This window comes from Labrus mixtus, chromosome 17 (genome assembly GCF_963584025.1).
Source record: "Labrus mixtus chromosome 17, fLabMix1.1, whole genome shotgun sequence".
Classification (NCBI taxonomy): Eukaryota; Metazoa; Chordata; class Actinopteri; order Labriformes; family Labridae; genus Labrus; species Labrus mixtus.
Window position 1 is genome coordinate 7,460,996 of NC_083628.1, and position 17,113 is coordinate 7,478,108.

Genomic DNA, 17,113 nt, shown 5'->3' on the forward strand with positions numbered 1-17,113 from the left:
CCTCACCAGTACACTACTTGTCTTATTTTATCTGCTTCATGGATAAATCCAGGGATGTGTCAGAGCTTGTTTCTGAGGGGCGGGGCTAACAGCTCATGCTCCAATCACTCGTTCCGATGCTATCACGTGCCTCACCTTGACCAATAGTGAGCCGCAGATTATCCAGTTCACCCTGAGTTTGCCGCACCCAAGGTGGATGACGGTAAGATGGGGCGGAGCGACCCAGCGACGAAAAAGGACAGGGAGATAAACCCACTCTGAAACCGCCAGGGTCGGGGATAAAAACAGAGGAAAACCCGCACGTCCTGCGTTCGCCTAGCGCCGTTTACAAATCAAACACGTCATCGAAAAGAGGGTAAGCGCTGAAGTAATGTACCAATTTATGCATTATATCGGCTTTATCTGCCTGTACAATAAGGGCACATGTGGGGTTTATTTGATTGTTTGTGCCCTGTGGTGCCTCTCGTTGTGTTGCTGTATGGCGAGCTCTCACGTTGTTTTGCTAATATGATGGTCGGCGGAGTCTGCGAAGAGGAGGCGTTGTATGTTGCTTTACTGCATATTAAACGACTATTTTTTTTTTTTGCTTTTTGGTGCGATTAAATGAGCACAACCTCCGCCGAGACGGTTTCCTGTGTTGAACAACAACATTTGCAGCCCAGGTTTTTGCCCCCAACTGTGGTTAGCCTGCTACCGAGTGAGCAGGCCTGTGCTTCCCAGGCGCTCAGTTACTGGAGCTTTTTTTTAAATTTATTTTTAAAACGGATTTGGGATCTGCTCAAAACCATTTATGTCGTTTTTCTTGAACTGGGTCGGACTGTTTTGTACTCTGGGAGTGTCGTGAAGCAGAGGAAGTAGGGCTGTGCTCAGTTTGTGTGGTGATGGGGCAGTTTCCTGTTAACCAGATAGCACCATGTCCTGCAGGATAATAACTATGTGCAATTAATATTTGGTAGTCACTGCATCCGCTAGAGTATGTTTTTAAATCATAATTAAAGGGGGGGTTGAGATGTGAGAGTTGCAAAGTTATTATTGTTTTCAATGCATACGTGATAAAAGAAACCCTACAGATTACTGCTGAACATTGTTGTACGACTTGCATTGGGACATTAATGTAAATATTATTCACAATGGTAGTGCAAAATGCAACAGATTAATGTCCTAACATGAATGACTACCTAATTGATAATGGAGTTGTTGCATAATGTTTCAGCAACCCATGAAGAAAAGATAAAAATACAATACATATGTATCAGCTGCTAACAGTACAAGTTGTTGTTGCTTTTGTGGCACATGATATAGTCAATGATTGTTCTTGAGATTTGTACTTTTTGCCACACTATATTATTAATTTCTCATTATTTCCCTACATTGAAAGCCCTAAAGATAGTTTATAGCAGTGGATGAACTAATTGACTGACATGTAGGTTGCAGCCCTGTAGTAGGCGTAATGTGAGGCAATAATAACATACAAGTTGTTTAATTTGGAGTACATAACTATTTCCCAAGTCCACTCTGAAGCCCCTCCCCCCTCCAGTCCATACTGTACGAGGTTTTTGCAGCGCCAAACTGCCAACAGAAATTGCCTGTGAGTGTGTTAAGGGATGGTAACTCCCTGGATTTGGTCATTCTGTTAGAATGAGTGAAATTCCCAAAGGAGGGAGCTTAGCTCTGACAGTCTGACTACGTGTTGCCACCCTCCACAAGCTCTACACTACTACACACACACAGATAGACACTCACTACCAGATACTGAGCTCTTGAGTGTTTGTTTTACTCCCACTCCCCACGCCCACACCCTTGACTGCACTGCAGCTGAAAATGTGTTCCTCATTTCAAGTCCATTCTCTATTTCACTCTTCTCTTACCTTCCTCCCCATATGTGGTCACTTAGCAGGGTTTCAGCAGACCCTTTTTTCCTGTTAAAAAATGTGAAAATAGTCTTTTTTTGAACTTTCACTGACACCACACAGGTCACTTAAGATCATGTCAATATATGTATCTATGTTTGGGTCAAATAGTTAGCCAGCATAATGCATTAAAGATGCACATACAATAGTTCAGACGAGAGATTGAGACCAGGGAGGGCTGTGTTGTGTCAGATCTTCCAGCACTCGGTCCAAACATGCAACAGACAGATAACCCCTAAGCTGAAGTACTCACATGCTACCACTGCAGCGTGTGACCTGACCTTGTTGGTAGTCAATAATAGATAATACCTTTCCCATGCCTTTACATCCCCTGATATCCAAATTATACAGTATATGTTTGGTTAGTCCACAGAGCTGTTTGTCTTACCTCTAATTAAACTTGTCTGTGGATTTTCAACCTAATCAAGTCAAGAATGATTTATCTCATTTTAGGGTTTCTGTTCCTCCAGAAATCTATCCGGGAGAAAGGCACATTCATAATAATTCGGAGTCATGTTTTAGATATTTAGCTGCTGCTTTCTCTGATTGTCTGCTAGCTAGCTGCTAACTTTGTCTGTATAGCCTACAGACGCTGAAATGTTCTTTTGTTGGTCGTTCACACATGCACCTCACAGCGGAAGACTATCCCTGACGGGGGGGGGGTGTATTGGGAGGGGTCTCTATATCAATGCTTTCTGTAGTTCGACAATAACGAAGAACACATTGAACCAGAAACACGATGAAGCGGTCACATGCACCTAGGTCGTACTGGTTGCTTGAAAACAATCTGTCGTCACCTGTCGCAGGATATAAATGTCACCATCCCCCTCCCGCTCACTAATGGTAAATATTCCTGAATATTTCCTGCTGTGGTCTCACATCAGCTCACACCTACTTCACAAGGAAAAAAGGGGTTATGTCAGAGTCAGAGTGAAAGATCTGGCCAATTGCCTTCACACATGCAGCCCGCAATGAAAAATTTCAGGACGTTATCAGGAGTTTTGTCCAAGTGTGAAAGCGCCATGTGTTGTCTAGTGCCATTAAGGTTGTGTACAGTGAGTTTACAAAGCTGAGTACAGCTCCCCTCTGACAGTTGAGACGATGTTGTTAGAGCTTGGAGAGCGAGCCCAAACGGTAAACATTTCTAGTTGTACAGGTGAAAAAAGAGGTTAAACTGGCTTTGGCTTCATTAAAACAGAGGGACGCTGCAGATCATGTATAATAATCATAATGTAATCGGGTCATTAGTCTTTTTGTGTTTAGCACTTTAAAAAAAGTTTTCATATTGTTATTAGACAAATTGCTCTGAGATGACTGTACAATTTCATTTCATCACAGTCTCTCTGTTGATGCATGCGTGCCTCAGACTCCTTCTGTTTCCAGGAAAGATCATCAAATTGGCTCAGCGTTAATACCTAGAAACTGCACCATCTGATGAAATTACAGCGTGGAAAGTAAATGTAATCTAGAGGTAGTGGGTGCGAGAGTCTTCTTGACAACTGCATAAGTGGGTTTTAAAGAACAAATGTGTTCCCACCATCAGGCTAATTGGGCTGTTTTTTTTTTTCAGGCTTATCAGCGTCTGGTCTAGAAAGGGAAATCACTGATAAAAAAAAATATGGCAGCCGATTGAATGAATGTAGAACTAGAATGAAAATGGACCTCGTCTTTGTTCAATGTGCATTGAGTGTGGACTAATTAAAGAAAAGAAAGGCTTCAATCTTTAACAAATATCAGATTTTTAAGAATATGCACTTTAAGCGTACACTGTGAACAGCTTATCATGTTCTGTAATACTGGAAAAATATGCCTCAATATTTGAATTTGAATTTATTTATTTAATAGGGACAATGCAATTTAACATGATTTCAATACAAAGCATGAAACTGATGTGCTGCATAGAGAGTATATAGCTATTGCTAATTTCCAACTCGTGTCCCCAGTTGGGCCTTTGTGTAATTTGTAGAACTTTGATAGGACAGTCTTGGTCGAGATCAGGTGAGCTTGACGTTCAAGCCATTTTATGAAGTGACTTCAGGCTTAAGAAATGTGTGTTTTTTATGGTATTTTATGCTTTTAATGGACCAAATGGATTATAGACTAAGAAAGGATCATTTGAGCTGTTTGTAAAAAAAAAAAAAAAAAAGATCATCAGTTGCATCCTGCTGGATATGCGTTTGTGTTTGCTCATTTAAATATGTGGAAGTGGAAAGATGTTTGGGATAGTCTCAAACGTAGCCAACAAACCAAGAATATGTTCATGTGAGTTCTGTAAAAATTGATTTCTATGAATTAAAATGTATTTGTTGCAGCTGATGAGGTATGATATTCATACTGAGTTAGATAATGGCGCGGAGATAACGACTTAAAATGGAGCTTCGTGGTCTGCGTTGTTGTTCCTGCTTTACTTGGTCGATGTGCTTTCAGCTGTGAGGTCAGCACTTGTTTTGTTGCCTCCTCAACACTGCTCTAGTTTGTCTGCTAGCAGCTCATGATGTTGATAACACTACAACTACGACACTGTGTGTGTCAATTACTGTCGGTTGCACAGGACCGTTTAGAGGGCCTGCGCTGAAATGTCATCTAATGCATTCCTACCCGTCAAAGTAGTTAGGGTATCCACCCACCCCCCACACACACACACTAAAAGCAGTTGCTGGTGGATTCTTAGTCCTCAGTCGTGATAGGCATCCAGCTCAGAGATATAAAGAGACTTGTCTGAGTGCTTGTAAAACTGTACACAAACTGATGCAGAAAGACCAGCAGGACATTGAGACCAGTTTTAACACCATGATGATCTTTTCACTGCATGTTGTGTGATTGGCATATTCTTGGAACAATCTAAATGGACCGTTTTCTCTTTTTGGAGAGCTTAGTCATGCTGACAGAGCTGCATTTAATCTACGCTTCCGTCTCTTAAAAAGAAAGCTTTGGAAAAGTACAGTTACGTCTACCTTTTCTCTTTCCCAGCCTCTGTGTAGAATGAAAACGCATATTAGGCTGTGCCATAGCAATTTCAAACGTCAGCTGATTCAGTTTTCTAAAAGGAATTGTGACCCCTTGTTTAACGCATCAGCATCCTGTTCATTTTCCTGTTTGAGTGCACACATGTTCTCTCTCCTTCTAGACATTAAAGTGAAAGATTTCATTAAAGAGCCCTTTTGCCTGTGAAAATACACATTTGAAAGAACGTATTTGTTCCAATTTTGACATATTTACAAGATTTTTTTCCACTTAAGCAAATAGTTTTAATTGGTTACCAGCTTTGGTCTTAATTAGGGAGGATCCTAGTGACTCATTTCCTCGTTGATTAAACAGAAATTTAAAGTCAGACTAACCGACTAATCTAAAGGTAAGAACACACAAACACCGTCAAATTGGTTTGTTGTGGCTAACATTAATAGTGCTAGCACCACCAGCCTTCGGTCCGCCTTCAAAATACTGCCGGACTGCACTAATCCAAGATACAAGATATTATGCATTCACTGTGCTTGTTTACATCCAGGTAGTAGAGCTAGAAGAGAAGGTCCATTCGCCTGGTCTACAACAAAGAGACAGATGGCTGTGTTAGAGCTTGAGCACAGAATTTGACTGGCATAAAGGGTCAACATATAACAATATAAATATTTCATGTAATTGACTAATTCTATCCATGGTGAGGACCGTTAACCATTCAGTCACATCTCTAATCTGAATAGAGCGATATAATGGCAGATCTGTTAATGCAGCAGCACAGTGAACACCTATAGTACAGTTAGCTAAAGTGTCCTCTGGGAGGTTTTGTAGAAGGTGCTGCGTTTCACCCCCAGGCTGCTGTTTCACCCCCAGGCTACTGTTTCCTGTTCTTCACCTTTTTTTTTTTAAGCAAATCTAAAACGCTTGATTATCACATTTACAAATCCAAAAGTCCTCTTATTTCTCACACATTTAATAATCTGCTATATAAATATGCTGTTTGATTCATCATCAAATCTCTTTCCAGTTGCTTAGAGACGCTTGGATGAATATAGATCAAGGGTTCTCCACATCCACTGTGAAAATGTCTGTAGACGTAGCAGCTTTTGCTGTGCTTAAGCTGCCAAATGTTCTATGTAGCCGTGTCCATTGGTGCTGAAATGTTCAACACAGGGTGTTAATTGACATTTTTTTCTGCATGTTGGGGTCAACTATGTGTCTTTCTTGTGATGCACAAAGTACATTATCAAACATTTAAGAAGTAAAGTTTCTGCTCTGATCTTTGGTTTTTCCATACCACACTGTCCCTCTCGTGTTGTTTAAAGAAGAAGATAAACCCCCTTCATGCTTTCAGTTGTCCTTGAGTGATAGTCTTGTTAGAAGAAAAAGTGCAGAGAAGGAGCAGATTCTGACAGTAAATGGCTGCTAAAAATTCTCCAAAATGTGCAGGGTGGTGCACGAGTTTCAGCTCCAGGCACTCCCTTGGACAAAGTACTTTCCAATGAATATATTTTGGCTAGGGGATACAAGCTGACACAAGATGTTCCATTTATACAATTAATTGATTATTTAATGTTCCCTTTTGTTTTTTGAAAAAGTGAAACACTTTCTGCTTATTATGATTGGACTGGATTGTGACTTTTGTACAGAAATGACTCAACCTCTCATTGATGCACAGTGACATTACCAGAGTGGAGTTTTTAGTACCATCCTGACAGGGGATAAGTGATTTTATAAAACAGGGGGGAAAAAAAACAGTTCCCCTGACCTTCACATCATAAAGTTAAATGCTCCTTTAAATACAGACTTTGCTTCCAACTTGACTCTTCTGCTATTTAAAGTTCAGGGACTGTTGTCTTATGAGAAATGCGTGCCGAATCTTCCACTGTTTTCCTGACATGTTTTGATTCTGATGTGAAATGATTTTGACGGCGTGTGTCTTGTGACACTGACTGGCTTGCATCGTGCTTTTAGGCCTACAGCTGCTCTTACGTAACAGTAATCTGAAAAAAAGGCTGCCCTGTGTTTCCATGGTAATGTGTTTGGTTTCCATAGCGATTGCACTCTCAACAGGAGTGGAGGCTAGCCGAGCCCCTGCGACTCCATATCTGAAGAGATAAGAAGTAAGGGGTGGGCCTGTTGTTGCGAGATGACAACATTCTGCATCGATGGAGCCACTTCCTGCAGCTACAGCCGTTGTTATTGCTACACTGTCCATTAGAAATAAACACGTTTTGTGGACGGTGTCGAGTGCTGCCCAGCTGGATTTTTTTTCAGCTGACATTTGTGGTCAGACAGAGTGCAGCAGGAAATAGGTTAGCTCAAACAAATTGATCAGATTTACTGTACCTTCATACACTCAATGCACATCACAGCAGAATGTATTCCCTGTGATCGTCTCCTTGCTTTGTTATTCTGCAAAAGAATAGATATTAGAACATTTTGAGGCTGCAAAGATCATTTCTTCACACCGTCTTGTATCCTCCCTCCTGCCTTTTCTGCTCTTCTTTTCTCCTCCTTCTAGCTTTAGAAATACTTTTAACAACATTCTTACTGTTCAGTCTCGCTGTAAGCAGGTGTTAGATCATTTGGTAGTGTTCACTGCAGTGCTGGAGTCTGCTGGGATTGATGGCAGCTACGAGACATTTAAAGGATCAGGTTACACATTGTTGCAGTGGTGTGGTTGGCATACCTTTTTTTTTTTTTTTTTTTTTTTTTATAAACCCTTGAAATGCCTTTTTGGCCAAGAACCTCTAAATGGCACAATACAACTGTGCGCTTTCTGAGCCGGCTATTCAAAAGTGTAATTACTGAATCGGTAACTGTGGGCTTATTTCTCCCCACTGAAAAGCAAAAAACTTGGAGAGAGTCTTAAAAACTAAGATTATAAACTTGTTTTTCTTGATGATTAAAGTCGTTGTTTGCTCTGTGTTTACTCTGTTACTTTCTTAAAACAAAATCAAATTGTTTTAAGTTCCACTGTTAGTTATGTTATATAAAAGGCATTGGACCATGAGTGAGCAGTTTTGTAATGTGTGGTCAGTTCTCAACAAAGACTGACCTTTCTCTGGAATAAATGCAAAAAAACAAGTATTTCCAGACACTGTACATTTTCATCTCAAAGTTATTATCTGAACAGAACAGGGCACTGATGTATTCATGAAAAAGCTGACCACTCTCTCCGTGATTGATGATCTGAGTCCTTATCGACACTTTTCTTTTAATTTGGTGGAAAGACAACAACGCCATTTTAACAGAACTGGTATACCGTGTTATGTTCTGGGAAAACAAACACATTTCTCATCCAATCAAATGTATTCAAGTTCAAATTTTCTTTTTCTTGATGTTATCTTTGAACATATCATGATGGCTTTGTTTGCCTTTCCATAATAGTCATTTTACTGAGACGACCTTGAACATATCATAATGGATGCATATGTATTCTGGCGATTTCAACACTAGATAACCATTTTTTTTTTTTTCCGAACAGGACTTGTAACAAATTTTGGGTGATCTTACCACAGCTGCTTTGAGTGGAGAGAGGATGACTGTCCAGCAGCATCATGTGTCTGCATGCTACTTGCAGCAGCAGCCAGAGTTGATGGATTTTTTTTCTTGATTCACAATACTGATACACTGGTTGGCTGGCATTTTCGATTCCATCCAAAAACGTTATTAGTCAATTGATTTGTGTTTGCGCACCAGTGGTATGATTTATTTTATTTTTTTTTAAATGTGGCTTGACTCGTGATATAATGTAACGTTTTAAAGTAACACGAGACTCGTTAGCAGTATCGTTAAGCTCAAACGTTTGAAAATGTTCTGAAGCGTGTCCCTCTGGAACCAGGTTTCTGTCACCTCTCTCCCACTCTGCTCTCAGACGGACATCTCAGCAAGTGTATCATCCTCTCATTCAGTCTCAAGAACAGCATGAACGTTGACCGCTTCGGGGGTTGTCACTTTAATTTCGACGTCTCATCGTCTGCAGACATGTTTGATTCGTTATGTTGCCTCTAGCTGCATGAACATCGTGAACAACAGGCAGCAAATGTAGTGTGACCAAGTCAGTCTGAAGTGAATTAGATCAGACCAGCAGCCCAGAAGTATTAAGACCACCGTCCTGTGAACCAGACTGACACGGTCTGTCTTTAAAGGGCTGCAGAGACTATAGTGTTCTGTGAGATATGCAACCAAATCCAAAAAGTTTATTTTGAAGTTTTTTTTATGTGGCAGGTTTATGTGAGGTTGTTGTTATTTCTCCAGTATCAAACCACTTTGTTTCTGGGTTGTTGTTTTTCACGGTGCACTGACATAGATGTGTATTAATAACAGGCTGGGGACTGGGACTCTGTGTCTTTAATGAGAGCATTTGGCACCAGAGCTAATTGCTGATGTCTTTATTCTTCTGTCAATAACTGATGTCCTAATCTCAGCAGTGGGACACAAATGAGTTTTCCTTCTAGAGAACGGTTTGCAGGAGCAGAAAGCAGCTTGTTTTTTGTTTTTTTTTCTCACAGTGGTTCTTTTATAATAGAAATTAAAGAAACGCAGTCATGATTAAAGTAAAACAGCAGCGAGGATTTCGTTTCAGGAAGTCAGGGCAGAAAGGTTTTACATTACCGCCCGTCTCTACTGCCTCCTCTTTGGGCACAGTTTGGAGTTTCTTCGGACACAGAAAACGTAAGGATTATCATGTAAAATTAATGATTTTCTTTTCATTTCGATTTTAATAATGCATTTTGTTCGAGTAGTTTCTAATAATATGCGATTGTAGTGTTCAAAGAGTTTGTGTTTTGATTTGCAGCAAATGACTGAATCGGTCAGATAATGCTCGCTGGTTGCTGTGGTTTGATGGTGTTACCCTCCTTTTTTCTTATTTTGTGTTTCTCCTTTTAATTCTTTCCTCCTCTCATTTGTTTGGAGTCATGTGAACTATTATAAAAATGTTAGCAGTTCCCTTTTCTACTTCGTAGGTCATTTTTGCACTAATGCTTCAAATAACAATATTTAAACAAACTTGTTGATACAGCCATCGCTAGCCTCAGCTAAAGAAGAATTTAAACAGGCTGTTTAGTTTCTTTGTTGAAGTACATCAGTTATAATGGATTAAAATCTTCAGTTGCTTAAGTCTAATAAAACCCAGAGTCAAACTGCTAAAATTTAAAACTTTTTTTTTCATATGTTTTTTTAAATGCAAAGTGATTTTTATGACTTATCTGTGGTCATCATCAAATGCTATTGTTTGTGTATCCAATGAAAATAATTTAAACACACAAAAGTTGTATTTAGAGTTTACCCAGTGAGCATGAAAACCTTTTAATCTTTTTTTTACAACGTGTGATCATTTACTTTCCTTTTATTTAAAGAGGAAATGGACAAAGCGTTGTTGGACTATGTTCAGTCAAACAACATAGACTGAGCACAGAAAGTAGCTTTGATTGAGCAGGTGACCTGAGATCTGTGAAAATGTCCAGTTTGATGTTGTGGAAACTCTCCAGACGTCACATAAAAGCTGACGGAGACAGAAAGAGACTCTGTCGGCGCTCAGTGTGAGACTGGATGCTTTGGGTTTGGTCTACAGTTGTCATGGTGGTTTTGGCTGAACATTTGTATTGATGTGGTCTAATGGGCTGCATCACTTTCTGCCAGAGCTCCCCTCATTACCCATGCATGCTTACACACACACACACACACACACACACACACACACACACACACACACACACTTCCCTATGCTAAGTCGGCCTGTGTCCTTCAGAGTCAGGCCTGGAGAGATCTGTGCTGTGACAGACAGGCGAGACTATTTATCCTTGCATACACCCGTCCAGCTTGATGTAACTATAGGAAATCTGTCTTTATTCTCTGTGGTTCTCTAATCGCTCAACGTCAATAACATTAGACAAATTATAAAGTTAGGGCTTAGTGTTGGTTATTGACGCAGAAGCATATATGTACAAATTAAAACATATTTCCAGGATGTGCAGAAGAAATTCCTGAGTGATAATTAAGACTTTTTTTTTAAAATATGAGATCTGCAGTTTCTTTTTTCCCTGCTTAACTCTGCACAGCCTTGACAGCTGATGGGTGTCCTGATTCCAGGAAACACATTGTAAAAATCAATCAAAACCCCTCAGAGCTGAGAAGAGTGGTCACATGATCTGGACAGGAAGTGGAGGAGAGAGAGAGTGTTGTGTGATTGGCTTTGTAGTTCAATGACTGCCGATAGTTCAGTTTCTCTTTGTCGGCAACTTTCTTATCCGACTCTAACTGAGATCCATTTAATCAGTTTCAGTAGTGGACACATTTCAGAAAGTTAAAAATAACTTAAAGTTAGTTTTAAAAATAAAAGGGCTGTCATACCCGTATGACAGGACAGTGAATAGATTCAGAAACAGGGATGAGAGAGTCGGGGATGACATGCAGAGGAAGGCCGGGGGGGGGGAAAGGGTTTAAGTCCTTGAGGTTGAACCCTCATGAATGAATCAGACATACTTTATATTAAGTAGAAATGTATGGAAAGGGATTTTTTTTTTAAACTCTGGTACCCTCTGTCTGCAGGAGGCCAGGCCAGGATGAACGGAGAGTCAGGAGCCGGAGTGGTGACGGCCCCCCCTCCCACCACAGCCCCTCACAAGGAGCGGTACTTTGACCGGGTGGACGAGAGCAGCCCTGAGTACCAGAGGGAGAGAAACATGGCCCCCGACCTGCGGCAGGACTTCAACATGATGGAGCAGAGGAAGAGGGTGTCCATGATACTACAGAGCCCGGTCAGTGCACAGTAAACTGTTAGAATCCTGTAGAATGCGTTACAGGCACTGTTGACAAAAGCACTCTGCATTTACCAGAAATGAAAAATGAAAAATGGCCTCCTTCAGTGTAAGGGCAGCAGACCTCTAAACATCACATGACTGATCCAGTTTATTCCTCATCAGCAGTCTGTCTATGATCAGCTGAATACCCGTACAGAGAGCAGCACTGTATAGAGGTCTATTGTATGTATGGTAAGAACTAGAGGCATACAAAAGGTCCAGAATATTGCTTTTAAGAGGGTTTAATGTTATTCTGTTCAGGTCAGTGCTGATAGATACATTAAGAGGTACTTTGTATGTCTTTCTCTGTTTCTGAATTTCCTGTACCCTTCAATCAGTTATAAGGTACATTTGCTATTTTCTGTTAGAGTTTGAAAACTGTCCAAATGTCAGGGTTACATTCCTGCTCCTTTTTATGATAGCTGTTTAAAGCCCAGCAGCAACATTATATCCTCAGTAATACAAATCCAGTATGTGATGAACTGGCTGTCCAGAGCAAGTTTCACATTTAGGAATATACACAATATATTGAAGCATGCTGTCTAAAAATCTATGAGCATTAATTCAGATTGGTTGTGTCCAGGGTTTTTGTTAATGCAGGTTTATATTAAAATTGAATTTGATCAGTTTTTTTTACCTCTTCTGTTTTGTAAAGTGGTCATAGTGATCCTATGGGTGTTTTGTTTTGTTTGTTTTTTGCCCTTCAACTGTTTTTGGTTGTGTTGTCATGTTTTGACCGGCAGGCCTTCTGCGATGAGCTGGAGACAATGATCCAGGATCAGCTGAAGAAGGGGAAAACGCCCACCAGCCTGCTGGCTCTGCAGCAGATCGCAGACTTCATGACCACCACTATGCCTTCCATGTATCCAGCTGCACCACAAGGAGGCATGGCAGCACTCAACATGAGTAAGCAGAACGAGCGTGTGTGTCTTTTTGACCCCAGCCCTGATATGTCTGTGCTCACGATGAGTAATGAAGCGTCTGGGGTAGTTAACATCTGGACAAAGAGTCCAGTTTTATTTAAGTGCGCAGACTCCATCTTAATGTCTGTATTTATAAGTGAGAGAATGGAGCTTCATATTTTTTTCCATACAGAGCTCTGTAGTTTATAGATAATTGCTCTAGCAGTGTCCTTTTATTGTCATTACTATAAAAAGTATTTTTTAACCTCTTTCATATAAGCCTATCTGACTTCATCTCTTCCTCTCAGGTTTGGGTATGGTGACTCCAGTGAACGACCTGCGTGGTTCAGACTCCATCTCATATGATAAGGGCGAGAAGCTGCTTCGCTGCAAGCTGGCGGCCTTTTATCGGCTCGCTGATCTGTTCGGCTGGTCTGAGCTCATCTACAACCACCTCACAGTACGATGCACTTCCTTCTTTATTACATAACCTGCCATGTTGACAGAGTCGGTCATCTCGTTATTACATAAAGATTTAATCTGAAGCATGCAGTCTTGTCTACTCACTATTTATAAAAAAAATGTTATTAAACTGGTGAGAGGAAAGAACTGAGGTAAAGATACTGCATTAGATGAATGGACATGTACTTACACTTAATAATCCAGCAACGCAACAGAAGTAAGTTGTGTTTATTTCTCTTTCATTATCTGAATGAGCTCTCCTATAGTTTATAGTATAGAGCCCGCCCAAAAAAAAATATTACCATAACATAAACTAAATAAGGAAAAAAAACTCCCAGCCAGTCAACATTTTTCTTTTGTCTCAAACAAAGCCTGGAAGGGTTTTTTGTGCAGGTGTCACTTTCTCAGTTTTGTCCTTCAGGTGTTCTGACAGTGTCAGAATTTGAGAATCCACGCACTAAAACAGAACGTGTCTAAAAAAAAAAACTAGTGAAGAAACAAACAAACCAAAAATCCCTCAGAGGGAGTTGTTTTCATGTGCGGTGGAAAATGATAACACGTGTTGACACGGCTGTGTAAGTCGTCAATCTGCTATGAGTGTTTAGAATATTTGTCCTTTATTTATGCCATATGAGATGAACAGTAGAGGCCTTATTGACTATTATTATTGACCTTTTGAACTGTTCATAGCCTGACAGATATCCATTTTAAATCAGACATTTTTCATATATTCTTTGCCATGTAATAGAGTAATGTAATGTAACGTTTCTGTTTTATATTTTAGGTCAGGGTGAACTCAGATGAGGAGCGCTTCCTAATTGTCCCCTTTGGGCTCCTGTACAGTGAAGTCACTGCTTCTAGTCTGGTAAGAATCTGACCTAATGTGTGTTAAAACTGCATTTGTTTTCTTTTTTACTTTTCTGTCAGAGAACAAAAAACATTTTCAACGTTTAACTTCAGATACACATAATAAAATATTTGAAAGCGACTTAAATGAACCCCTCCCCGTCTTCCACCGCTCTCCAGGTGAAGATTAACATTCAGGGTGAGATCGTGGACCGGGGCAGCACAAATCTCGGCGTCAACCAGGCCGGCTTCACTCTCCACTCTGCCATCTACGCTGCACGGCCCGATGTGAAGTGCATCGTGCATATACACACACCTGCAGGGGCTGCGGTGAGGGACCGTGTCCACAAAGTGTTAATACCTACGACAAACACAAGCATGTTTAGTCATGATGTCATGTGTTGTGTTTGTCTGTCTGGCTGCAGGTGTCGGCCATGAAATGTGGCCTGTTGCCGATCTCACCTGAGGCTCTGTCTCTGGGAGAAGTGACCTATCATGACTACCACGGCATTCTGGTGGATGAGGAAGAAAGTACTCTCATACAGAAGAACCTCGGGCCTACCAGCAAGGTAAAAACATTACTAAATATAAACCAGAGAAATTATGTTCAGAACTATAATAATGTTTGAACTGTATAAGTTTCATTTTGAACAAGTCAGCTAATTTCTTTATCGTACAATCAGCTGTGGAGTTTTGTTGTTCTCGTCTTAGTCTGTGTTTTTTTCCCGTCCCAGGTGCTCATCCTCAGAAACCATGGCTTGGTGTCAGTCGGGGAAACAGTGGAGGAAGCTTTTTATTACATCCACAATCTTGTAACCGCCTGTGAGATCCAGGTGAGTGAAAGATGTTCCCTGATATATCGTGACTTAAAGACAAAAAGTCTTGAATTATTACTTTAGCACATTTTGTGTAGAATCCCATATCCCATGTTGTTTGTCTGCACATATCATAACTATTGTCTTTGTCCCCTTGTGTCTCCACATCTTTCATATGTGTTCATTCTTCTTCATGTTTATGTGTGCATCTGTGTGCGTGTGTCTTCATGTCCACTCTTTATTTTCCGTCCGTTACCTGGATCCTATCCGTGGTTTTGTCTGTCTCTACCTACCCCCCTAAATTTCTTTCAGGTGCGAACACTGGCCAGCGCTGGAGGGCCGGACAATCTGGTGATGCTGGACCCGGCCAAATACAAGGCTCGCCCACGGGTGCCAGAGCCAGCCGGCGATGGGTCATCCACGCACCCAAAGTGGCAAGTCGGGGAGCAGGAGTTTGAGGCTCTCATGAGAATGCTCGACAACCTGGTAAGAAGAAAGAAAAGGGGCATGTGTTAAACTTTCTCCCCCCTCCTCGTGTGAGGAGGGTAATGAAAATGAATAGGATTAAAGATTTAATGTCTAGTTGATGTAAATGTTTAATTTAGTCTGTCAAACTTCGTCATTAACAACATAATCATTGAAAAAGAGATTTTGTTTCTGCATTAACCCTTTGCTTACCCCCTTTTGTTAATATCTGTCTTCCTGTTTCCAGGGTTACAGGACGGGCTACCCTTACCGCTGCCCGGCATTGCGAGACAAAGGTAAAAAGTACAGTGACGCAGAGAACGCTTCCTCCGCCCACGGTGGTTACTCGTACGGCGAGGACAGTGACTCAGGCGCTCGCTCCCCGCTGAAACACAGCTTCCAGCGCGGCCAGCGCGACAAGACCCGCTGGGTCAATGCCGGCGGCCGGCCCGACGAGCCCTGCGAGGACGGGCCCGACGGCAGCAGCCCCAAGTCGAAGCCTAAGGTGTGGACGAACATAACACACGATCACGTCAAACCCTTGCTGCAGTCTCTCTCGTCTGGTGTCTGCGTGCCAAGCTGTATAACCAACTGCTTGGTCTGTGCCTACCTTACTGTTCATAGTATAGATTGTACAGCTACTTTCTTGGTGATATGGGTAGGTGGTCGGCATCCTGAGGCTCTGGGGTCAGCGAGGAGTAAAAGTATAGTACAATGTGTCATCTTTAATTCAGCCTTCTTTATTTAACTGCTAGGCTAAGAAAGGAAGTGAGTATTCTGCTACTTTTCAAAAACGTTTAGTCTTCTTCAGGCTCACTCTGTAACTGTAGCTGCCGTATTAACCCACATTAAAGATGCACTTAACGCCGCTCTGTTCATTACGTCAAAGCAAAGCTGTGATTATTCTGTTGATTCACTTTGCTCTTGTTCTCTTTCTGGTCTCCTAATGCTTCACGATGCCGGGCCAGCTGCCTCCCAGCATGCCCCACTTGCATGTGTAGTTGTGAAATGCATTGTTGCTGTTGATGTTTTTCCCAGAGGAGCGAGCAGCAGGGGTGTGGCATGAGTCCTCAAGTGGGCAGGTGGATGTGGGAAGACATGGTGACCACACGATCGCTGACCACGCTGTAATACACGCCCTCTTTCTCTTTGCATCTTGGAAGTTAGCTCCGGTGAAGGAAAAGCAAATACTGCTAGATTTAAGTCTTTATTAACCTAAAAGTTCTAAGTGTAAGCTTGCATTGTAAGCTGCTAGTGTAGCATTAAGATAGATTTACATTGCCTGCTAAAAAAAGAGTGAGGTGGCATGTCTCGGTCTGAAGATCTTTAATTATATGAATAATACCAGATACATCATAGACATTTGTTTATAAAGAGATAACGATTATATAACAAGGAAAACTTACAAAAGAGTTGTGCAGCCTGTATGTATTTTACATTTTTAAAACTTCTCAAAGATCTTAACTTCTCCCAGTTGTATGTTTCCGTTTCCCTTTATTTTTGTACTCTCAAATTTCTGTTTTAGTTTCCCCCTAAAAAATGCTGAGAAAAAAAATTGAGGCCTGCATGAGTGGATTTGTTTGAAAAAAAAAAGTAAAAAAAAACAGAAAAAAAAACAACAAAATGTGGAATTTGACCTGACTTTTGAATTAATTATCTCCTGTTGGGAAAGTAGGAAATGTTGTGTTGTGAGACTCTTTCTCAGTGAGTATATCGTGTTTACATGTTCATCTCATACTCAAACCAACCCCCCCCCCCGACCCGGCTACTTCCATCCTGAAAACCCTTCCTCATGCGTTTGGAAAGCTAGCCAACCGAGCTTCAGAATAAAAACTCAGGAACGGAGTCATGAGCTTCTGCTTTCCACTGCAAATGACATGCCTAGTTTGAAAAGGTTAAAACAAAAATATCCTGCATGAAAGCTGAAGATTTGATTTGTACCTTCACCC

The 17,113-nt window shown here is 41.1% G+C and overlaps 1 protein-coding gene across 16 annotated transcripts in view; it reads left to right on the top strand.

Moving 5' to 3' along the window:
* The first annotated feature begins 224 nt into the window (after positions 1–224).
* The window catches only part of add1 (adducin 1 (alpha)), a 30,805-nt gene continuing 13,916 nt past the window's right edge, over positions 225–17,113 (top strand). For 3 of the 16 annotated variants that reach the window (XM_061061888.1, XM_061061887.1, XM_061061886.1), the window contains exons 1-10: positions 9,349–9,545; positions 11,424–11,632; positions 12,418–12,580; positions 12,885–13,036; positions 13,823–13,903; positions 14,065–14,214; positions 14,310–14,453; positions 14,619–14,717; positions 15,012–15,185; positions 15,412–15,762. In XM_061061888.1, the coding sequence (XP_060917871.1) occupies positions 9,419–9,545; positions 11,424–11,632; positions 12,418–12,580; positions 12,885–13,036; positions 13,823–13,903; positions 14,065–14,214; positions 14,310–14,453; positions 14,619–14,717; positions 15,012–15,185; positions 15,412–15,762 (1,650 nt within the window). In that variant the 5' untranslated portion in view covers positions 9,349–9,418. Of the gene's footprint in view, positions 356–9,347; positions 9,546–11,423; positions 11,633–12,417; positions 12,581–12,884; positions 13,037–13,822; positions 13,904–14,064; positions 14,215–14,309; positions 14,454–14,618; positions 14,718–15,011; positions 15,186–15,411; positions 15,763–17,113 lie in introns of those variants that run through there. The other 13 variants (XM_061061883.1, XM_061061885.1, XM_061061894.1 and 10 more) reach the window with 13 other exon arrangements.